The 23,794-nt window shown below is 44.9% G+C and overlaps 1 protein-coding gene across 3 annotated transcripts in view; it reads left to right on the top strand.

Annotated features, from left to right (window-relative positions):
* ABHD2 (abhydrolase domain containing 2, acylglycerol lipase) overlaps window positions 1-23,794 on the top strand; it is an 87,272-nt gene that overhangs the window by 38,939 nt on the left and 24,539 nt on the right. Inside the window, exons 6-11 of one of the 3 annotated variants that reach the window (XM_007060352.4) lie at window positions 2,320-2,503; window positions 6,198-6,290; window positions 8,217-8,327; window positions 9,964-10,033; window positions 11,736-11,820; window positions 13,109-20,712. In XM_007060352.4, the coding sequence (XP_007060414.1) occupies window positions 2,320-2,503; window positions 6,198-6,290; window positions 8,217-8,327; window positions 9,964-10,033; window positions 11,736-11,820; window positions 13,109-13,305 (740 nt within the window). In that variant the 3' untranslated portion in view covers window positions 13,306-20,712. Of the gene's footprint in view, window positions 1-2,319; window positions 2,504-6,197; window positions 6,291-8,216; window positions 8,328-9,963; window positions 10,034-11,735; window positions 11,821-12,918; window positions 13,014-13,108; window positions 20,713-23,794 lie in introns of those variants that run through there. The other 2 variants (XM_043524541.1, XM_037911537.2) reach the window with 2 other exon arrangements.

The raw sequence follows: 23,794 nt of genomic DNA, 5'->3' as shown, positions 1-23,794 counted from the left end.
GTGCTTAATGCATACTAGTATATATGGTGCAGATAACACATTATTAATGAGTTTTAGACACGTGTGCTATCCAGCCTATATTGGTCGTCACTTGTGGTCACAGCAGGTGAGTAGCAGAGCCCAAAACAAAAACGCAGGTCTCCTGACTCCCAATCCTGTGTGTTAATCACGAGATCAGCCTTCACCTTAAATAAAGGACTGTGTCTCAAATGTAGAATATATATATCGGGACTAGAACACATGTTGTCTGAGCTTTGTTGAAGTCAGCCTCTCCCTCCCCATTTGGAAATAATTAAATGAAGTTTGAATTTGGACATGACCGTGGGGGATGGGCAGATGGTTAGTGATCAAAGTGTGGCATTTGAAAGACTCTTTAATCTGGTATTGAAGATTCCTCCAGCTGCTGAGGATGATGTCACAGTCACTCCAGACTGCAGCAGACAGGTCATTCTTCCCGGAGAGCAGCATATGTGAACTTGAGCACAAATGCTACTCTCTGCGGGCACTCTCCTGTCTGAATCCAAAGGGGAATGTATGCTCTGGTGGCAGTGCTAAAGCAGCCATTCTTCACAAATCATTGAAGGATACTGTTCCTGAAAACTGGAAGCTCTTCTGTTCAACTAGCAAATGGGGAAGTAATATCCCTGGATCTGTAGGATAGGACAAGACTTATGGCCCATCCATAAATACTATTAGCAAATATCTCCATGGCCAGAGATGGGACACTAGAGCGGGAGGACGCCTGAGTTACTACAGAGAATTCTTTCCCAGGTGTGTATCTGGTGGGTCTTGCCCATGTGCTCAGGGTCTAACTGGTCACCATATTTGAGTTGGGAAGGAATTTGCCTCCATGGTCAGATTGGCAGAGACCCTGAGGTTGTTTTTTCTGTTTTGGTCAGTTGCTGGTTTGAACTAGAATACAGTAGAACCTCAGTTATGAACACCAGAATTACGAACTGACCTGTCAACCACACGCCTCATTGGGAACTGGCAGTACGCAATCAGGCAGTGACAGAGACCAAAAAAAAAAATAAAGGCAAATACAGTACAGTATTGTGTTTAAATGTAAACTACTGAAAAAAGGGGGAAAGCAACATTTTTCTTCTGCATAGTAAAGTTTCAAAGCTGTATTTAGTCAATGTTCAGTTGTAAACTTTTGAAAGAACAACCATAACATTTTGTTCAGAGTTACGAACAACCTCCATTCCCGAGGTGTTCGTAACTCTGAGGTTCTACTGTAAATGGATCTCTGTAACTTGAAATCTCTAAATTAAGATTTGAAGACTTCAGTCATTCAGCCAGATATTATGGGCTTATTAGAGGAGTGGGTGGGTCAGGCTCTGTGGCCTGCAATGTGCAGGAGGTCAGCCTAGATGATCATGATGGTCCCTTTTTACCTTAAAGCCCATGAGTCTGAGAACTTACACTCGAGCACTTGCTACAGAATGTTCTAAACCTTAAGGCTTGAGTCCGAAGAGAGCTCCGTCTTCTAGATAAATACACTTGAGTTCAGGAAAATTAAACCTTTTGGGGGGATAGACGTAGGACACCTCTTATCAAAGCACCATTTTGTGTCCCATCTTGTTGGGATATTGAACAACCAACTCAATCTATCTGCTCCGTTAGGTACAACTCCAGAGTTATTGGTCATAGTCCCATAAGATTTTTAGTTATGTGACAAGCTTGTAACTTCCATCTTCTAAGTGACGTCTCTATCTTCAGTGGAAGGAAAGGAGATGATCCTTTCCTTCATTCAGATCTAATCAAGTACAAAATGAATTCAGTCTTGCTATTTCTGAATTGCTGGGTATAGCAAGATGCCCTACTCCAAACACAGTACTAGCTGAAACTGACCTTGGGATCCTTTGTGCTGAAAGGTTTCCTAGTGTGGTTAGTCTGTTCCCCTGCATTATGGGTAGCATCTAGGGCTGTTTCTGTTTATGGGAAAACTTCTACAGTGACATGTTGGCCTCCATGCCCTGCACTTTGGCATGAATCTGGGTGGACAGTTGCACCCTCATACGATAGTGTGCTAAAGTATTGTATGTTCCCCAGCATGTGTGTTGCAAGGACGCTCCACCCAGCTGCTCTCTGGTACAGTCCTGCACATTACTTCTAAAGAAGTAGTGAAGTCTCTGACCAGCAGCATAACTGAGCTTGAGGTAACCAGGATTCCTCTACCCTCTGGAGAGTTTCTCTTCTGAAACCAGTGTTGGAAGGCACACAAACTTCTAGTATACTTGCTGTAGCTGCTTGAAAGCTGGAGAGGGGTCTAGCACTCAGTTTAAAACATTACTTTGAACTTGGCCTTTCTCACAGGTTGCACCTGGGAATTTGGAGCCATGGTTAACTACATCAAGAAGACCTTCCCTCTGACCCAGCTGGTTGTGGTGGGCTTCAGCCTGGGTGGCAACATTGTGTGCAAGTACCTAGGAGAGACCCAGGCCAACCAGGAGAGAGTGCTGTGCTGCGTCAGTGTTTGCCAAGGATACAGCGCGCTAAGGTAAGTCCACACGAGTTCCTGTGGAAGTACAGTGCTGGTAGCTGGGACACAAGCTGCTCCCTGCCCTGCCAGCATGCATCACCCTGACCTCTATGGGTGTATACTCTGGACTCACTAAATGCTGCCTTTACCTTCTGTGGAGAGAGACATGACCTCCCCGCCTTCCAGTCTCTCCTGGAGTGACCCATCAGCCAGATGGCTTGGGCTGTATGGTTGTTTATTGAGGAGACTCCAGGTTCACAAGCAACAACATTTCTGACTAGCCTGACCAGTAGGAGCAGCAAGTATCTTGGGATTCATAATGGTCCCTTCTGGCTTTAATCTGTGATTTAGTCAGACTGGCAAAACAAGATGTGGTCTTCCAAATGGAAGCTTTAAGAGCTCCACCTGGTGTTAATAGTAATGTACTACAAGCCCAAGTTTAGACTGAGAGTAGGTGACGGTGAATGACAGCACAAAGTTATGGGCTAAAATGGCATCTCCGTGACCATTCAGTGTTTGTCTCGTAATTGGGAAGCAAGCACTGGGCAAGAGTCAATTTTGCTGGTCAGAGCCGCTCCACTGGAGAGAACACTAAACTCACATTTGCTTAGTGATTCCTGGCCCCACAAAGACTGTCAGAACTGACTCTTGCCCTCTGTGCCAGTTACCATGGCCTTCTAGTACAGAACTCCTCTACTAATGCAGTAAGATTTCTATTGCCACACAGTAAGACGAATAATTACTGACTCTGTCTCCATCTCGGCGGGATGAGGATAAGCAACAGTGATCTTGCTGCTGCAAAAATGACCGTTCCCTACACTAAAGGATCAGCATAGCAAAGAGAACTTCAGCCCGGCCAAGGAACCTTGATACTTTGGGTTCACTACAAATACCTGAAACTAAGGGATTTATTTGATGGCTGAATTCTAAACACTATAGAGCACTTTTAGATGCTCTGACTGCATGCATAATAATGCTGGTTTTGGTTAGGAAATAGTTACCTCAGTATTCAACCAAGTTTAGGGAAGAGTGCTCATGCAGTTAAACCCCTGTTTTTAACCTTGGGCTGCAGAAGCTTTTTAACAGTATTAAAACATTGCCCAAAGCTGGAATACAGCAATTTAAACAAATGACCAATTCGTATACTCTCAGACTTCAGGTCATACCTGGTGTGAGTCCTAAGAAAGTGTGGGGCCTCCTATGAATGTTTACCCGCTTCCTAGTCAGAAAGGATTTCAGTGTGCTAGGGAGTGTTGTGTGGGTTCGAGATCAGAAGATCAGTGCTCTTGGTTTACTGTGGCTGCAGCAGCATAGCTGTGGAGGCTGGCTGTATAAAGGGCTTGCAAGTGCTGTTTTGGGCTCTAGTCCTTCCTTTTTTTGTCTATTAAAATGCATGCTAAATTTCCATACTTGAAGCCAAAACGCCTGCTCAGAGTAGCTCTGTTCCCTGTGTGCTGGTGTTAGTAATATTCCCCTGAAGCTCTGGCAGATTGGCAGTCTACGACAGGACCTGTTAGCATGATATTGGACTCTGACTTGTTTCAGTGTGAAGTAACATCTGTTTCCTCGAGTGCTCCTTGCAATGCAGAAAACTAGCTGCTTGTTGAGCTCGTGACTCCCTCTGGTGGCCGAGTTTGTTTTAGCAAATCTTCATTTACAGAACTTCTGTGCATTACTGTTCTTTTGGCAAGAGGGCTTTTCAAATAAGTCTCCCTACCTAACCTCCCTTGCTGTTTTTAAATGTTCATTAGCCAAATAGCTGGTTGAAAGAAGGCTATTAAGAAAACTCCCTTAGAAGGAAGGTAGGGTGTGTGTTTGTATTGGGACACATGTCCATAGACCATTTCAGTCACTAGTGAACAGTATGTGGGTATGGGAGGGTGCAAAACGCCTCCAGTCTTAACTGCTAAGCATTACTCTCCCCCAGACCTGACCTAATTAGCCTCTTACATCAAGTCTGTATGTAAGCCCTGAGTACTCATGGTATAGATGGCTGGTCAGTCTAGATGGAGATCCCTTTCTTTTGTTGTACTGTCTCTAAGACAAATTCTAAGGCAGTTGGTTGATAGTAGAGAGAGACCAAGGTAAGACAAGGTAAAGGAGATTTGGGATCTGTTGGGAAAGCCATTCAGATGTTGGGTGCTGCAGGGCAGGCTCTCCAGGGTTTCAACAGTGAGAAGAGGCTGCAGAGAGGAAAGTAGATAAAGGCCTTGTTTTCATCAGTTAACTTACATGGGGGAATTCAACCCCTAAGGCTAAAAGGTGACATGCTTCTCTATTATGAAATCTCTGATATCTGTGTAGGCTTGGTTCTGCTGTTGAGTTTGCTCTCGACAACGTGGCCTTGCTTCTTGACCATGTGGAATGTGACATTCAGTGTGAGCTGTAGGCTGTGGCATTCCCATGCCCATGAAACCTGCACAGATCATTAAATACAGGAAATTGTTTCATTTTGCTCTCTGCTCAGGCTCTTTATAGCATAAGGCCTGCTGTCCAAAGCAGCAACTATGGAAAAGTGTGATACCTCTAACAATTAACCTGGATTTAAATGACGTTAAAGATTGAGTTGCCTGCAAAGAGCTTTCCAATGAAATGTTGTCTCTTTTTCCACAAGTATATGGCAGATATATCCTGGCTAGACATGGAGATAAGGAAGTCTTGAGGCTAAATCCCATTCTTGCATTAAGCCCTGGTGTGTATTGTGCCATGAACAAATGTAGCTTATTCATTAACTGACTCTCTGCTAGGGATTTTATAGCCTTTGGCTTGAACCTGGGAAGTCCTGATAAATCCCTCTGTTCTATTAGTTCCCATGGTGTTAATGTTTAAACTCCTGAAGTAGTCCGTATTGAACCTCACCCCAACCATTCTTGGATTGCTAAGTAAATAAGAGGGACTGTGTATTTCTTCATTACTCTGTAACAGGGTTCACAGTAATAGAAATAACCCGCTTATGACCTTTGCGTAGCAAAGGGAAACATTTGGTTCCGGAAGAGCTCACATAATTTGGCTGACGTTAATAATTCTGTGTGACTGGCAATATGTTAATTTAGTAAGCTATGAAATGGAGTTCTGACCAGTCAGTACAGTTACAGGGACACCAGTTCAGAATGTAGCCGTTTCAGGTACTTCATTTATCCCTGTGTCCTCCAGCCAGTTTTTGTGGGTTGTGGAGGTGGACTTCCTGTTTTAAACACTTCACAACCTTGTTGCAGCACAAAAGAGCTGCACAAACAAGCAAAACTGATCTACAGAGGAAACATCCAAACTTGACAGTGCATAAAGTACTATGAAATGCAGTACCTAACAAAATAGTGAAACATTAAATCTCTTTCCTGCGTACTCTTCATATGTCATGGTTGCTACAAGGTAGGTAGATTGGCTAAATGCAAAGTCTGACTTAAGTTGAGTGTCCCTTTAAACCTCTTCACATCAATGTCTAAAGCTGCCCTGAGATGCAGGACGCTTCAGTGATGGTATAGTAGGTGACTAGCTGTTGCCTAGTGAGTCTGTGTAAACATCTCTTCTGACATTTACCAAATTCTTCCATCGGAGACTAAGCCAATTCCTATCAGAGATTAAGCCTTTGGTGGGAAAGCCTATTTACATAACACCTTGTTATAGTGGCCTGGAGACTGGTTTATTGCTCTGTTCCACCAAGATGTACACAGTTGCTACCTGCTTTGATTTGCTGACTTATGCTTGTGTTTAGGGCACAGGAAACCTTCATGCAGTGGGATCAGTGTCGGAGGTTTTATAACTTCCTCATGGCAGACAACATGAAGAAAATCATCCTCTCTCACAGGTACAGTAGTAGGGTGTCTGCTCTGAATATTTACGTGGGCCAGCCAGCTTCAGCTGCAATAGCAGCACTGAATTAATGTGCAGTTCCATAGGGGATCATCCAAAGGGTAAAATTTAAATTAGAGCGAATCCATACCTAGAAATCTATGAATAAGTTTCAGCTTCCTAGAATGGGAGGATTTTTGCGAACGAAATGGGAAGGGAAGCTTGCCCCACCATCTCATTCATTCTTTGTCCTGCCTGTCAGTATAGGCTCCCATATAGTGTGTGTGGGAGGGGTCCTTTTCATACATCCTGAGCCTGGCTGCTTATTTCTGCCTTCCAAGGAAGCTCATTGACTGAGCAAATGCAAAATGAGAAGTGCAGTGTTGGTCTGTATTCGCCAGCAGCTTTCCTTCCCTGCTAGATACACTGCTGGTGTCTGGCTGCCAAGGTATTTTGCATGTGTTTCCCTTTCAGCCAGAGACCACCTTATGCTCAAGGACGTGAGGGAGCACCTCTCTGTTGTGCTCTGCCACATACTTGAGCAGAGAGGTAGGATTGTTCTTGATATTAGCTTAGGAGTCATAGCATAGAGGTGTTGCCCTATCAAACGCAATAGCCTGAGTTACAAAACCTAAAAATGCACAGTTAGAAGGAATGCTCCCACGTATTGCTGAAACCTATGTGCTCTCCTTACTCCCATGCCTTTACTGTGGGTGAGCAATAGGTCAGATTGAATGACTAACTCTTACTGGTAGCCCACTCAAATTCATGTTCGTTTCCCCCCTGGCCCACTACCACAGCCAAAACTGCTTTGGATACTGATTGGGACATGTTGCCTTCATATGTAGGTATCTCCTTGGCTTATTTAAGATGCCCAGAGACACTTGGGAGGTGGGAGAAAATTTAAAAAGCTAATTTATTCATGCCCATTTTAGTTGGCAGAGTTGAAATCTTGTAAGGAAAACTGTCATGTTCCATGCAGTGTGGAAAATCTTTCTGGAGGGAAGGAAACTCTTATCTGTGTGTACAGTGTGTGGGGATCCATATAATTCACCCCAGATAGCCAAATATTTTGACAACTTGACAAAACTCAAAATATATGAAGCACTGTAATCTCCCCATTAAATGGGTACTTAGTATTGTAACCAGGAGAAACCTCTTGCAGGCTTAAAGGAGGTTTTGTTATCAAAATATTTTGCTTCCATAATGGATCTCTTATGCTCTAGGCAAGTCCCCAAAACAAACTCCATCTCCACCCTACAGCTGCCTCTTAAAGGGGGTAGAAATCCTGCAAGCCTCCTGCTATCTACAGCTTGCAGTCTTTTTTGTTCTGGGGTCTATATGTTTCCTACTTGCCAGGGTAGAGTTTTGCTCTTGTGAAATAACACGTCCTCTCTTGGGTGTAATCTCTGACTAGGACAATGTCCTCAGTGAATAGCTTTCTGTTAAGGTAATGTCCCAAATCACTTTCTCTGTATGAACTAACATTGTCTCCACACTGGTGAGGCAATAGTACCAGATGGGGAAAGAGGTGCTACACCCATGATCTCTAGCGCTGTTACCAGAGCCACCCACGTCTTTGGTAAGAAGCCAAAGGACTCTGCCTTTAACTGAAAAAGCGTTTGCTCCAAACACCCCTAGTCCCTCGATATGCTTTGAAAAGTCCTCTCTTTATGCGTCTCTCAAATGCAGTTCTTCCATGTAGCAGAAAAGCATCTTTGTCCCGGAGAGGGCCGTTAAGTTCTCAACTTACCTCCCTGTGCAGTCAGGCCAAAACTAACAAGCTATGCTCATTCATAAGTAAATCCTCATGGATGCGGGATATAGTCCTCATTTGCTCGTATCAGCAATGGCAGATGCAAGCTTCTCTGGGTTGTCTGAGCAGAACAGGGCCTAGCTGCTTTTGTGTGATTACTGTATTTTCTGCTGCTGTGTGTTTCAGGCAAGTCCTGTTTGGAGATAGCGTTAAGCAGCCCCAAACCCTGGTCGACTCAGACCTGAGCAGACTCTACACAGCAACATCCCTCATGCAGATTGATGACACCATCATGAGGTATGACGGGAAGCATTCTCTGTAGCCCATCTTTTCTGATTTTCACTGATGTTGCCCTATTACTTACTTACTTGCTGCTAGGTGGGTAGAAAGCTCCTGAAATTTGCTACCATGAGCAACTTTGTTAAAATGTTGACTAACCCCCCAGTCTTTGCCAGCTTCTGATCCAGCATTTGACAAGCTCTCTGCTACTTTCTTCTGTAAGAATCAAGCATCCAAAACTGCAGTCAGGGTCAGAGTCCCATTTTCTGGGTGCAGTACAACACCCAGGAAGACCGTCTCTGCCTAAAAGAGTCTAGAAGGATGAAAACCGGTAGGGCCTGAGCCATAAAGTGGTTGGGGAGGTGGTAGGCCCATGCTGGCTCCTACCAAATTATATTTAACCCTTGTGTTACCTTCGATTGTGCATTTAAAACACACATACACCTCCTACCTTTACCACCTGCCTGTTCTCATTTTAGCAAACCTTATGGTTGGCTTATTTTAAACCTTGCTGCATTAATAGAGGTGACTTCAGCTCTTCGCTTTTATTGTTTAATATTAAACACCAGCCTTTTCTTGCCTCTTGCTTTTTAAGTATTCTAGCACTAATTCAGTCTATTTTCCAATGGCTTCATATTCTCCTTCTCCAGAGTCTCCCTTAAGACCAGGCACTGGCATCCACCTGCAAACACTGTACCCACAAAATAATCATCCAAAGCCAATAGGTGGTAAAGCCAGCAGAGCTGCTAAGGGACTGAAGGTGTTTCCCTCTGCTGCTCCTGGGGAGACCTGGGCTTTGTAAGCTGCTCCCAAGCGAAGGGGATTCCTGTCCTATGTGCCCAGCAGGAAGTGAGGTCACGGAGATCCTGCTACCCTGTAGTCTTTCTGGAATGCGGCAGGGAAGGAGCAGGTCTCCCTAGTTGGGGCCTGCAGCTTAGCCGTGGCTTTTATGAAGTGAGAAGGAGATAGTGGGACTGAATTGGACTCCAGCAAAAAAAATGAGTATTTACTTTCTTCAGAAGTCTTATAACTGCCATGAGTTTCAGCTCCTAGGATGGGCCCTTCAGCAACTGCATTTTAAGGGTTCATAAGTAGCTGAAGATGAGATCCAGCACGGTGTTTTGAGTAGGCCTACTAAAAGGGAGTTGTTAACGTAACCAACCTTAATCACTCCTCCAGTCCTCTCTCTGTCAAGATTGCAGATAACCAGGAAGGATGCTTTGCAAGACCCTAGGTGTGGCTAGGCTTTCTCATCCATGTCCTGCTCAACAGACACAAGTTAATGGTGTTTAATTTGCCATCTGTCATGCCTCTGGCTTGCTACTGTGCCGCACTTGCTCTGCTCTCTCTCAGTGCTTTGGGGAACTGTTCACTAAGTTGGCAGGTTCTGTGCTGCCTCCCCTCACTGGTCATGCTCTTGCGAAGAACTCTTTGGCAGAAGAGAATGCAGCATTTCATCTGTTGCGCTGTGTTGACGTTGGGAATTTACACTGAGATGGGCCTGAACAGATGGTCTCTATTAAACCGCTGGAAGGAGGTCACATTGGGCAGCTCATGGCTTCTGCCGATGAAGTGGACTAGTTCAAAAATGGCAGTTGCTCAATACTGAGAGTACGTGTTCTTGCCTTACAGTTCTTTGTTGTTTTTTCCTCAGGAAGTTTCATGGTTACAGTTCCCTGAAAGAATATTATGAAAAGGAGAGTTGTCTGCATTACTTACACAGGGTGAGCTACCACGGTGGAGGTGGTTGTTATGCTTTCATTTTGCTCTTGGGAATGAAGAGGAATGTTCATTGGTTTCTGCATCACTGGTACCTAGATGTCGTATCTCATTACTCCACAAGGTGTACAGTATGTCAGGGCTTGGAGTTCTAAGGAATCTAATGAGACTTAAGCACCAAAATCCCATTGACATTCAGTGAGTTAAGTGCCCAACTCCTTTAAGCTTCTTTGAGAATCCTAGCCCTGATCTTCATCTGGGACCTCACTGATGCTCCCCTCAAACCAAAGGCTGTCTTGGAAACCGAGAGGCATCTGTTTTACCGCAAATTCAGGCCTCCTAGCTTATATTACATGAAGCCAAATTGTGAGCCCCTCAGCGTAGAATTCTGTATTGGTGGTAGCAACGTAGTGTTCTGAGCACAAAGCCAAACCTAGAGTTAAGCCCTCTTAAAGATATCAAATTAGTATCACTCTGATCTATGCAATTCCAGAAACATTTAAAATAAATCATTCCACTTTGGAAAGAGGCTCAGACACTGCCTCTCCGGTCAGATGATCAGACATTGCACAGACCCAGGGCTGCGGAGGCAAAGCTGGGAAATGTACTAGTTATCCCCCTTAAGAGCCGCTGGATCAAAAGATAAAGGTGAATAGGCTACCAGAGCTCAGTAAAGCATTAGGGCTTCAAATATCCAAAAGTAAGTTTCTCCATTAGCTGCCTGTTGCACTGAATGTGTGGAGTAAGAGACTGAATCCTCTCAGCTAGCCCTTGGCAACTACTCAATTACTCCAGCTTCAGGCACTGGGTGAGGTTCTTTCTGTAGCCTTATACAAAGAGCATGTTGTAGTCCAACCTCTGTCCCAAAGGCAAGGGGGTGATAGTTACCAGGAAAGGGTGTCAGAGGAAAGTGCTCAGTTTGGCAATATTTTTTTATGATGGCAGAATCCTATCATGATCATGGCTGACATCTGATCCTCTGATGTCAGCCTCTAATCAAAGACCATGCTTGGGCTGCATGCCACTCTGGCCTGCTTAAGCATCTCTCATCAACGACTGCAGGGAGCCTAGGGAAATTACATTCTTCATATCTCTTGCCCAAACCAACAAGCACAACTGAAGTTTTACTATTATTCTGTCACTGCCAGTTTGTGATTGTCCCGTCTCGGGTTTCAGCAGTGCATTCCCTTGGGTGCTGTATGTCCCCTTCGGAAGCCAGAGACAAATGTACATTTGATGACCATCTGCCTGGCAGTGATAGCTTAGATTCTCCCTTCCAAAAGGAGAATGCAAATGCTCTCAAGTATTGGCCACATTAGATGTGTGCGGAATACCATATGGATCCCGAGTACCAGTCATAAAGAAACTACCCAGTGTCACTGTCTGGAACTGCTCTGTTGGCAGGGTGTTACTGGTGATTGCCCTGTCATACCCAGCTTGTCCTTTAGGCAGTTCAGTTGAACCTACCAAATACTGCAGAGCAGCCCAGCAGTGACAGTCCACCTGGCATCATTTTGATTGTGTGTGTTGTTACATTCCTGATTGTTGCTGCAGGTGTAGGTTCATCACAAGATGTGGCACTCAGTTGTGGATTCATAGGCGGGTTGTGAGTAGATGCCTTTTGTTGTTAAGAGAATTGAGTTCAAACCAGGAATCTATAACTCACTGGTTCTCCATTTGTTTCCTTTTCCTTCGTTCATGGTGCAGATCTATGTTCCCCTCATGCTGGTTAATGCTGCTGATGACCCTCTGGTACATGACAGTCTGTTATCGATCCCAAGAGCTCTGTCAGGTGAGTTGAATGCATTGCCAAAATTGACTATTGCTTTTGGATTCCCCCTTCATCACATTGTGAATTAACATGTATAGCAAGGTCTGACTGCAGACTACCATAATCTGGTGGATGTGTACTGTGCAATCTAAACTGCTTTTTAAACCCGATTCACTGAGGAGATTCCCAATTTTATTTTGGTAGAACCTAACTAAACACTGTTCAGCTGGCTGTGTAGCCCAAGGGAACTATCAGATTGTTTTCTCAAGAAATGCACGTTCTTGCTACTTCACTGGTGTTAATGTCAGGAAGCAAAATTGGAAATGGTTTAGCTTTAGATTAAATAGTCTCTGCTTTGCAGTGAACTGCTTCCTCACATCTTGGCTCCCCACACAGAATCAGTAAAGCAACAGGGCAAAACCCAGAAGGCTTTGCTAATAGTTCCTATGATGGTGTCTAACTGTTCAGGGCTAAAATTAACCATCACCTGGGGCAGCAAGCGTAGCACAGTGAAAGTGTCCTGCTTTGTGGCTGTGCGATCTCCCTCCATCTGTTGCTGGGGTCCCAGTGAGACTTGGAATGAGAGATCCCAAGAGATCTATTCGCTGTTCCTTGGCCATGAAGAAGGCAAATGACCCTTCAAAGCCTTGGAATGGAAAAGAAAGAGCTAGTTCATGTCTCACTATTGAACAGAGCACATGTCCCAAAGGAGAACAGCAGGGCTTCTTGTTCCAGCACCAAAAGCTATAAGGACAAAACCTAGTCATAAGTGGTGCTCTGAATGAATTATGCCATGAAGCAGCAGCCGGCTGAAGTGCAGCCAGAGTTCTGCAGTGTGGCCTAAAGCCCTTTTCGTATGGAATTGTGCAGCCCATGGAGCCTATAGGTACCAGCCTGCAACATGCCTGAGTCAAAATGGAGCACTGCAGGTTGGGACTGCTGGGCTTTATGGGTTGCACATCAGTCCCAGCCTGCAGTGCTTTATCTCAGCTGAAGCGGTTTGCTGGTATTGAGAGCACTGCAGGCTGGTACTTGTCTCCATGAACTTCCCAGCTATATGAAATGGGAGGGCTGCTGTAATATGTTCAATTAATTCAAATCCGTTGTGACTCTTGTCAGCAAAAAGCTTGCGTTCCTCTGCTGTGAAGCAAGTGTGTGTGCTTGCAAAGCCGCCACTGCCCAGATGGAGCACAGACACACCCTAACACATCACGGTGGGTACCATTGTCTGGGATGTTGCCGAGTTCTGCTGTTTAGTTTTTGCAGTTGGCTTCTGAAATCTCATGCTCTTTCTCTTTTAACCTTGCAGAAAAACAGGAGAATGTCATGTTTGTGCTACCACTGCATGGAGGCCACCTAGGCTTTTTTGAGGGGGCTGTACTCTTTCCTGAACCCCTCACTTGGATGGATAAGCTTGTAGTGCAGTACACAAATGCCATCTGCCAGTGGGAGAGGAATAAGTCTCAGTGCTCAGATACAGAGCAAGCGGCGTCTGGCCAGGAGTAACTGCCTCAAAGACTCTCTCCGATTTGCTTCACTATATTTCCCTCTTCTGGAACTCTGAATTCCCTCACCTGCTGTTTCAGGTTTCCATCCTCTTTGTGACATCCTGGGACTGGGGTTTGGCCACAATGTTTCCTTCTGAAAAAGAGCTACAACAGAGGGTAATAACTGGTTTTGAGCATATTTGTGTCTCCTTTTGGGTTTGCAGTGCACTGCTGCATTTGAAGAACTGGCTTGCTGCTTTGGGTTGCTGGTTAGGGCTTGCTGCAGGATTCTCATACTAATATGATGGCCTACTTAGAAAGTAGAAGTTCCAGTACTGCTGACCATCAGGTTATTCTTCCACTGGTCAAGACTCTTCACAATGCAGAACTTGTTTAGCTGTGGATGAGTTGTGCTGGGAGTTCAGTTCCTCCTGTCTGGTCATATCTCTCCTAACACTGGGAGAACCCTGTATCAATCAATAGAAACCAGCAGTTCAGTCTGTAAGCCCCTTGGATGTGGCTTGCAGAAAGGGTGAAACCCTTGGTGCAAGGCTGAAGCTCTACTTGTCACTCATCTGACAAGGACCTCTTGCCTTTTCTGGCAGTGCCCATACCAGGATTCAGCTGGGTTAGAAAACACTGAGCAACTTGTCAGCTGTCTCAAGGGTGGCGGTGCATTCTGATACTTCTGCATTTCTTTTCTGCTGGGCCTCTGTGTATAGATGAGTTTCACATTGGTCATTTTGCTATGTAAACGCTCTCACACCAAGACAAAACAGATAGCCTTCTTGTGATACTTGCCTTTTTTTAATGTAAAGAGTTTTATTTTGTCACTGTATTTTTTTGTGTTTTAACCCAGGCCTTTTTGAAATGGGTTCTGGTAAATGCATTGGAACCACTGATTATCAATCTATGGGGTATATCCAATTTGTGAGAGTATTTCACAGAGAATTAATACACCCTTTCTTAAGGAGTGTCGGGGGGGGGGAGAGGACATGTCAATATCAATTCTTGCTTCTTCTCTCCCCTTCTTGTATGTGCCAGGGTAGAATGTTCCAAAATCTCTCCCCTGAACTTTCAAAGCAATGAATGGTTTTGTTTTTCAGCCACATGACTTGCCTAGGAGTTGACGGGAACTGGATGTCTCTAGCCCTGCATAGCTTAAATGTTTATCTCTGTATGACTAACTGCCTCCACAGTTATTAGGATCTGGTAAGGCTGTCTATGTCCAGCTGGGCATTAGAGCCCTTCTGGCTCATTAAGTCTTTTCCCCACCCAGGATATCCAAGATCAACTTCAGTTAATGCACAAGGTGAAGTGTGGCAATTTGAAAGTCACTTGCATACCTCCCTCATCTAGGGGCTGATACTGTACTGTTGCCCAGAGGGCTCTTTTAAGATAAACACCCTAGAAGAAAAGCTCCCCCATGACAATCAAGGACCTTAATGTAAAAATAGAAACAGTCTGTTGAGACAGTGGAACTTTGTGGTCAAACTTTGCTTTACTTTCAATTCCTTCAATATCATCATCTCATTACTCCGTCCTTGTAACTCCTTTCATCATCCATTTACTTCATCTCTGTTCCTGTCACACTTCCCACACCAATTAGCACTTTATTGCTTTAGCCCTGGTTTTGCGTTCTAGGCACTTTAGTTGAAGCTTAAGGGTAAAAACACCCTGCTGAATTTCAGTCCTGTAACACTAGTGGAATAAGCTTCCTGGGCCACACGATCTCTGAATTTCAGTAGATTGGAGAGATTTTTGTTTAATAAAGCAATAATTAACTACTGTAGCAAAGGTGCATTATCATATCAGGAAACACACTCCTTCGGTTTGCCTTAGGCCAGCTGCCTTGGCCTGTTTTAACAAACTGTGGTAACCCGTGCATTGTCTTGTTTAGAGAGAGAGTTCAGGTTCTGCTGTTGTAGAAGTAGAAGAAATGACCAAGCAAAGTCATGGCAAGATTTGGCCGCTCTTGTGGCTGGCTGAAAGGATGTTTCAGGGCATCAGTTAGCAAGGGCATCCTTGGTTGGTGTTTGTGTCTGTCTTTGGGCTCATCCTCTTGTCCATAACTCACCCACAAATCACCAGAATAATCATACAGGGCATTCCAACTTTGGCTCTGTCCTCGCTGAAGTAGCTGTTGTTCTAAATTATGTCCTATGAATTATTTATACCATCTCTCGCTCTTTTAGAAGTTGAATGTAAGCCACTCTTATTTATACACATTGACATAGATACATGATATAAATGTGTGGGGATGTGGCTCTTTATCTACAATGGGTTTGAACTTCAGAAGTGTTTAAACTCTATAGCCAGCTCTGCAGTTGCTGTTCGTAGGTCACTGGCTAGCCAAGAGACCAGACTGCCCTTCCCTCAGTAAGGAGTTCCCTCTACAGATCACCAGGTGCATTCATTCCTCTAAACCCAGCTTAGCTGCAAGTAGGAGTTGTCGTCACTCCCAGGGGAACAGAAGTCATCCTTAGCACCCATCAAACTGTTGAGGCTTCAAAGAGCAGGCAAAACCCAGGTTACATGTTGATGTATTTGAAGCAAGAAATGTTTTTGCTGTTTCCCAAATAGTTGCTTTTTAAACAAAAATAACCTAAATTGTTTTCTCTAATAAAATTATGAACTCTACCCCTTTCCAGTGTAGCTGAGCCCTGAGTTTTCAGCAGTGCTAAACTAAGCCCAGTTATGTAACTCTTCCAACTTTTCTGTAAACGAGTTGTTTGCAGAGTGTCAGTTCTCTGAAAGTAAGTGCTGAAGGCTTCCTTCCCCGATAGTGACTTGTAACCATTTTCTGACAGAAATCAAAGGGATCGTTGCTTTGGAGAGGCTTGTTTTGGGTGTTCATTGTCTTTGGCAGCTCTTTAGCTGCTGAGCTCAGGGATTCCATTACCATACACCTAAGTGTTGTAGAACCTGCGTGAAGGGGAGCTCTGTCTCCTTGGATTCAGTGAGGGAGGCTTTGACTTAGAAAGGCTTTGCTCCGTGCTGTTAGTAAGATGATGGCATTTTGGTCTTCTGTTTCCTAAGGCATGAGGAAGAATGGTGTTGTCTTCATCTCTTCAAATACAGAGAGAGTCTACTGTAACTAATTGATCTTATTGTGGCAGATGACCAGTCAGTCAGTGACTTCTGTTCTTGCTGAGTACTAAACATAACTCTTCCCCCAATGAAAAGAGCATCTGGGGGAATTCCCAAGCCAATGGGAGTTGCTGCTTGTCCAGTCAAACTGGGCAGGCAGACAGGCAGAGATTCTGCTGTTGGAGAAGCCCAAAGGAGCAGATTTCACTGGGAAAATTCCAGTTCTTTCTTTCACCATTGTTGGCAGCTGAACTTTGCCATCCCCTCTTTCTTTGTGAGCTCACCCTAACTGCAGTGATTCCAAAAGAGAGAGAGACCACATTTCTGTAGAAAGTAAAGCCCCTCCCAGGGTTAGATGGGATGCTACTGTGGAAGATCTCTAAGACTTAAGGAAACTGTTCATGATCAGCATCCATTCCTCTTCAGAGGTAGCACCAGGCAAGAACTCTTCCCTGTCCTGCTCCCTATAGAGATTTCCATAACACTTACTTTTCCACTGCTTCTCTATCTGTCCATACATAGATGCACTACCCTTAGTCTGAGACTTCAGGAGCGCTTAGCATCCCCGACATTCTGGCACAGTCGCTCGGGGTGGGGGATGGAAATGGACCTAAGACTTGGCACTCTTGTCACAAGAGTTCTTGCACCTTCAGGTGAGCCATCTGTATTCTCTAAAGCACTTGACGCCGTTGTGCTTGTGCCTGGGGTATGATAAATGTTAGGAGGTGTGGAAGTTAGCTACTCTAGTTTTGGGAGAAAGGGAGGGAGTTGCTTAAGGCTTTTGCCATGGGCTTTAAGGGTCTCATTTGAGTTTTGAGACTTAAGTTCACCCCAACAAGATTTTTATAGCTAGAAATGTTTAATAAAAACTCCTTCACCAGTGTGACTTGCTATGGCTTTGAATGCATGGACCAGGGACCAGTGATGTAAAATTTTAAGAGCTTCCCAGTCTGACTGGAAGCCATATCTTGCAGATCATTTCTTCTGCCTTCCCTCTAGCTAAAAATCTGCACAACATATGACTGTATTAAGGCTTCTGGAGAGGGGACTTCTGTATTAAACCCTACATCTGGAGGAGACAGTGCACACTGCCATAAGAGGGTCTGCCATTGTACATCAATCCTAATTTGCTGTCCCCCACGCACTATGCTAGCAGTGATAGTGTGATGTGGGCATATGTGTGCCGGGGACCTTGTTGAGATCATCTTCATAATACCATATGACCGAGCTCAGGTTTGAGCTCTTACCTTTTAGAGGTGAAAGTCATGAGTGTGCATTCCAGGCCTATAGAGACTTTTTCTGTTCCACAACAAGCGCCTTCCAAAACAACCACACTAGCCATAGCAAGCATCCAAAGTGTAAGCCTCTGAATACATCCTGAAATAGCCTGATAATGCAAATGGAACAGTGCAGCTCTTCTGTTTAGATCTGCTGTGTGAGATGGGAGTTAACAAGTGGATTTTCCGTACTGACGGTTTCAGATTGAGGAATGGCGGTAGAATGGAATAAAATTCACTAGGGCTCAGCTAACTAGCACTTAGTACCATAAATTTATGCACCCCATCATTGGATATCATTGGCACTTAAAAGCAAATCACCAGAAAGGGTCTCTCCTAGACAGGTTGCAACCAATTCTCCCTGAACGATTATACTGGTCCAGTCTTTCTTCCACTGCTACCAGGGTGTCTGCAGAGATTTGAACTTTGCAGGTGAGCAGCTGGGACCTGTTCTAAGACTAGAGATTGAGGAACTTGTTGTCTTTACATCAGACCTCCCAGAATCTTTAATAGCCAGTTTCTAATGTTCTCCTTTTGAAGCAGTTGACAGGATTTCCAGATGAGTCTGAACCTGTTGCAGTTGCATTGTGAAGGCACCTGAAAGTCTCCACAGTCTCCTCCTCAGCACTTCTTGACACTGATTCTTGTTTTTCGAGCAGTATTTGTTTTGGATTGTGAGCATTGTTAAAACATAGAGTACTGATGTCTCTCAGAACTTGACTTTAGCCAGCTACTTTTTTCTTCATCCATCCTAGTTCTGTCAAGCTTCGTAGAGGACAACCCTTCAGACACCTAGTGCCTTGCCCCTCGTTCCTGCCACTTCTTTCTCAACATAGCTGCATCTTTCGGTAACACATAGCTGCAGTTCTGCTGCTTGTCACTGTTCTCATGCAGAAAGCAAACACCCGACTTTCCTTCTTTGGAGTCAAAGCTAAAAGCAGCCTGTCTATGGGTGAAATGTCACTGAATGACAGGTGTGTACAGAGCTAAGAAAGAACCTTGGGTTTGGGCAGCCTAAAACTACCTATAGTGTATGTCTTAAGGCTTAAAATTATAACTAAATAAGCAGTAGATTATTTTACAACTGACTTCTGCCTACAGAAGTGGGGACTGACTCTCACAGCTATTGACTAAAATGTAAACTTGTTTCCTTTCTAAAATCCAAAAGATCCCATGTTCTAATGAGCTAGCTTCCTCCGTCCACTAGCTTATTGGCTCTGTAGCGTACAGCAGGAGATGGGCTGTCTCCTTATCCGATACATCAGGAGTGGCATTTGGAGGGTTTATTGCCAAATGTAGTGACACTGGTCACTGGGGAGCAATACAAGGAACCTCCTGGAAATGTTGTGCCTATCTGGGGTTTATTGGTGGTTGTAAATCTCCTTTACAAGAAGCTTAGAAAGGGACCCTGCCTGTGACATTAACCAATCGGAAGGCTGTATGTGTGCATTGCTTCTGTCTTGAGTCAGACACCATGTGTCCTTCCATTGGCAGGTCTGTGTGTTTGGGTGGCGTGCAGTAGCCATAATGACTCAGAATAGCCATGTTTACTGCAGGGGTCCAAATTCTAGGCAGAAAGCAAATTGCTCTTGGTAGGAGTTCTTTTTTTTCAAAAGGCTATTCAGAACAGAGGTTAGGGTACACCAAAGAGCCTACGAAGGGGTGCCTTGATTGATGCTGGGATCCATGCCCCCTCTTCTGCAAGACATGCTCCTGCTGCTGTGTCCACTCTGTCTCCATCTGGACTTGTTTTCTTCTTTTGGCTGAGGGGGCTGAGGCATGCTGGCACCAGAGCGGAGATCAAATTATCTGTTGTTAATCATCTGGGTTGGGTTGGAAGGGTTGGATTATCAAGAACTGTACTGTAGTTCATTTGAACATTTGAATCCTTTTAAAAAATTTGTTGGTTAAATCCAAGGGCACAATCACTGTATTAAAGGGCAGCATTTACCACACTGGGGCTGTAAGAGGAGACAACCTTTTCCGAACAGGGCTCCTTCAAGAAGAGTCCCACTCTGCTTCCTCTGTGCGTAGGCTTGTTTTCTCTTCTCACTGCTAACTTCAAGCAGCCTGGTTAGTTCTAACCCTCTTGGGGAGCATCCAGGTTTCTTGAGTCCCATAGTTGGCTGTATAAGTAGGGGCATATACAGCAGTTGCTTTTATGTGACTAGCAAGCTTTTGCAGTGCATGTCTTGTCATGCAGAGAACACAGCTATGATCAGAGGAGACAGCACATCATATCAGAGTGATCAGTAGCAGCATGTTTTACCAGAGTGCTAAACCTTCTGGTGGCAGCTGCCAGCTGGGAGTCCTAAGAAATATGGCTGATGGGCCAGATTTAGTTCAAAAATGACTATTAAGTCCAAGTGACGTTCTCCCAAAACAGCTGTTCAGCGATTTTGTCTTTAGCCCCAGATGTTGGTTCACTACAAACCTGTGTTTCTGTTCATTAAGAAAGCACAATTTTTCAAGAAAAGCCCTTTCCCTTTCTCCCAGGTGTCCCCAAGCAGAGGGGGGTATTCCCTTCAGGAAGCCAGATCTGTACCTGTGCACTCTTTGATTTCTGCCAATGCAGCTGCCTTAGTGGAGTGGGTTGAGTGTAACTTTCTTGATGTCTTTGAACTCTTGCTGTTCAACCGAAATAAAAAAAAAAAAAAAAAAGATGGGAAATTTTGCTTCCGAATAGATTCTCTGGAAACATCACGTCCACATTCCTGATCCTTTTAACTTTAAATGCTGCCCAGAAAAGGTTGCGTTTGTATACTGAGACCTGCCCCCAGCTGCCAGGTTCTGAGTCAGATTCTCGGGAGCTGCCAGCTCCTGGGGAGAAGATTTGCAACTAGCAATGCAATTTTTCTATATCTGCTGACATTTACCTTTTAAAAAATTATAAAATGTGTCCTTGATTTTTTTTTCTTGTGTGTTAATTTTTTTTGTTCTTTATTCTGTGTGATGTTAATTGAGGTCATTGCAAAACAATGTAATTTTGTTATCTTTGATTCAATTGAATTTCTTTACTTAAAAAAATAAAAATAAAAATAAAGGACTTTCGGAGTTCAGGTCTTTGTGTGGTAGCTGTGTATGTAAAAGTTGCTCTTTATTAATGGGTTCATCTCCCCTGAATTCGTTTTCCTTTGCATTGGGAGACCCAACAGCAATACCCTCTGCCCATGAAATGGTGTAAAGTTAGGGGCTTTTCTGAAAGGGGTTACATCTTGCTCAAGATGGTATCCGTAGCCTGATAAGGGCTCTTTGGAAATCCACCATTAAATAATGAGATGTGGAGAGTGGAGCCAAGTGCTTTGGAGTAGGGTAGAATCCTGTGTCTCCTTAGCATGTGTGTGAATTGCTGTGAAGTGCAACGCTTCAGACAGTCTTCAAGATAAGTATCAGATCCACAGATGCCTCGATTCTGTTCTAAACTATTACTTTCCTTCCCCTCCCTACACCTCTCAGATGGTGTCTGGTGTCCATGGACATTCTAACTGTCCTTACAAAACTCTGAATTCCAGACTGATCCGTGCTCTAGGAGGGTACCACCTTGCCATACGGAAATGACTATACTGGAGCAGACCAGCAGTCTGCCTAATCAGATATCTGGTTTCTAACAGCAGCCAGTGGTAGAATTCCAACAATGGCTGGTTTCATTAAATTGCTGGGGCGGGGTAGGGCAGTTTGTTCCTACACATTCCTGTTGGTTTGTTGTCTTATGTCCTAATTCAAGCCTTTAATCATTTTTGCTGCCCATCTCTGTACCTTTTTTTTCCTACTGAATTTTTAGATGAAGTGACCAGAACAAAATACAGAATTGCAGAGGGAGGTAATGATTTCATGCACTGCCACTGCTTTGGGGAAGTACCTTGTCCTGGGAAGTTGTCATGTGGAGTTTCATTAGCAACTGATGCATGAAGTGAGCGGTGCATTTGGGAACTCTGGCAATGGGCAAGGTGGTATCTTTCAGACCATGTTCATCTCAAACTGCAAAGCTACTGGGTCCAGAGCAAGGGGCCTGGCTCAGGTCTGAAAAAGCTGCAGTGCAGAGAAGGCTCCTGCTGCAAGGTGGCAGTGCTCTGTCAACCTGCCACTTGAAAGGGATTGCAGGCAGATGAAATCAGGTATGTCAACAGTCCTGCCTACTGAAAGGCCCTGGACCGCTGTCTCTCTACAGCCAAGCAGCCCTCCTGAGGGTTAGAACCTCTCATTCAAAAGCAGCTACTTGCACCCTCATCCCTATCAGTCTGTTGGAGCGCACCCTGATTCTGCTCCTTATGCTGTGTAATCCCCTTCTCCTTCCCCCAATGGGTCTGATGCTCCTCAGAAGAGCACTGCTACCCAGCTTAGATCTATCTCCGCTGGGGCAGCTGAGGTGCATATGTGGCACCAGCCCACCTGCCCTCTCAGCTGCTCAAAGCTCTCATTCTGCTTAAAATTACCCCAGGCAGTAGATAATGCCATTGGTACCCCACCCATCCACAGCAGCACTAGAAATGCCACAGAGAAGCTATCTGCCTCCATTTAATACCAAAGGTTCCAATTTCTCACACATGACTGACTCCTGGATTAGGCTGTGCCCACCTTGGAGTCAGGGCAAGTGCCCTCTACATTGTCTAGCAACTGGACACTGGCCCAGGCACCCTCATCCCAATCCGTCTTCTGGAGATTGCAGTTGGCAGACTTTAGCATATTTTTCTGGCTATATGGTCCTGCTTCTCCTTTTCCAGTCTGCAAACTCAGCCATTGGGCATTCCCAGCAGTCCCTGCCTCTGATACAGTACAGTGCCCCTCTCTCACTACAGTCTCCTCCCACTGGTCACCGCCATGACTTGCATAACATGGCCTAAGCTGCCTTCAGCCACTTGATGTCCTCTCTCCTGCCCTAGGGCATGTTGCCTTGTCCCACTTACCAGGGACATACTTGCACTACTCATCTGTCCTGTGCAACCTGACCAGCCCACACCTGAATCTATCCAGGACATAGCACCGGGGTGGGGGCTTGGAGGGCGGTATAGACTAGTGTCTCCTTGGAAAGCTGAGAATTCATAGGGCCTGGTTTTCCACAAGGGCCAAGTATCCTCCGCTCCCTCTGCACCATGAAAAGCTATGCCTAAAACATTAAATAATCCTGTGTTAATCCCCACATGCTCCATAAGGGGAAATTCTATGTGCTCTATCGGCCAGAGCTGTCCTGGCTGGAAGGAACAACACATCTTAAGCTCTGGCTGGGAGTGTTCTGCCGCAGTCTTGCCCTGGTTGTACACCATGTGTCTGTTCTCCTTTGTGTATCAAGTTCTGGTTAAAGTATGTATCTTGCTGGGTCATCTTTTGCCCAGTTCATTCTGTATCCCCCTTCCTTGTTCTCCTGCCTGCTCCTTCCCCCACAATCAGAAGATGGCTGGGAGCTTCTTTGTGGAGAGATGATGATTTTGGTGCAGGTTTGGAAAGAGTAGGCAGGAGTGGTGAATGAGTCCCTACATGGCTGGTGCCTTCTACACCATCCGAAAATGTGAATGCTGGCACATCAACCCCTTTCCTTCAGCCTGGAACCACGGTAGCTCCTCTCAGACCAGACGGCGGGGCTGCTGGCTCTTAAATCAGCCTGTCTGAAAGTGGTGAAGAGAGGGAGAAGGCAGAGGTGTCTTAACCTGTTAGGAGCTGGAAATAAATCCAGTCTCCTAATCGCTACTGTAGCCTGAATGTTTGGGAAATGAATGACACCTCTGAAGAGTTAACCACCTGTTGGCTGACCCTACTGCATAGCAAAGCACAGCCAAAACCAGCCAGAGCCCCCTTCATTTGTCGGCACAAAATGCCTTCCTGTGTGTTTCCTTCACTCAGGCCACGGTGGCTAGTTGATCCTGTTTCATTTCCCCTGCAACAGGCTCCTGGCTGTGCAGCAGGTCTCCAAAATGTCTTGCATGGTGTGTAAGTGACAAGAGGGGTGGGGAAGTGCCCTCATTGCCTGCCTCTTGACTAGGATTTAGATGCCCCCATGTAAAATGAATTATATTTGGCCGGAAGAGGAGTGTCGTGCCCTCTATTGAGTGAGAACCTCTAAACTCGTCAACAATTGCTCTCGCTGACAGTGTCTGCTACAGCTCAAATTCTTTCTTGCTTTGGGCAGAGCTCCTCTGAGAGCAATGC

Source organism: Chelonia mydas, chromosome 10, assembly GCF_015237465.2.
Source record: "Chelonia mydas isolate rCheMyd1 chromosome 10, rCheMyd1.pri.v2, whole genome shotgun sequence".
NCBI classification, from domain to species: domain Eukaryota; kingdom Metazoa; phylum Chordata; order Testudines; family Cheloniidae; genus Chelonia; species Chelonia mydas.
Note: the sequence above shows the minus strand (reverse complement) of the source record. Positions and strands in the feature narration are given on the sequence as shown.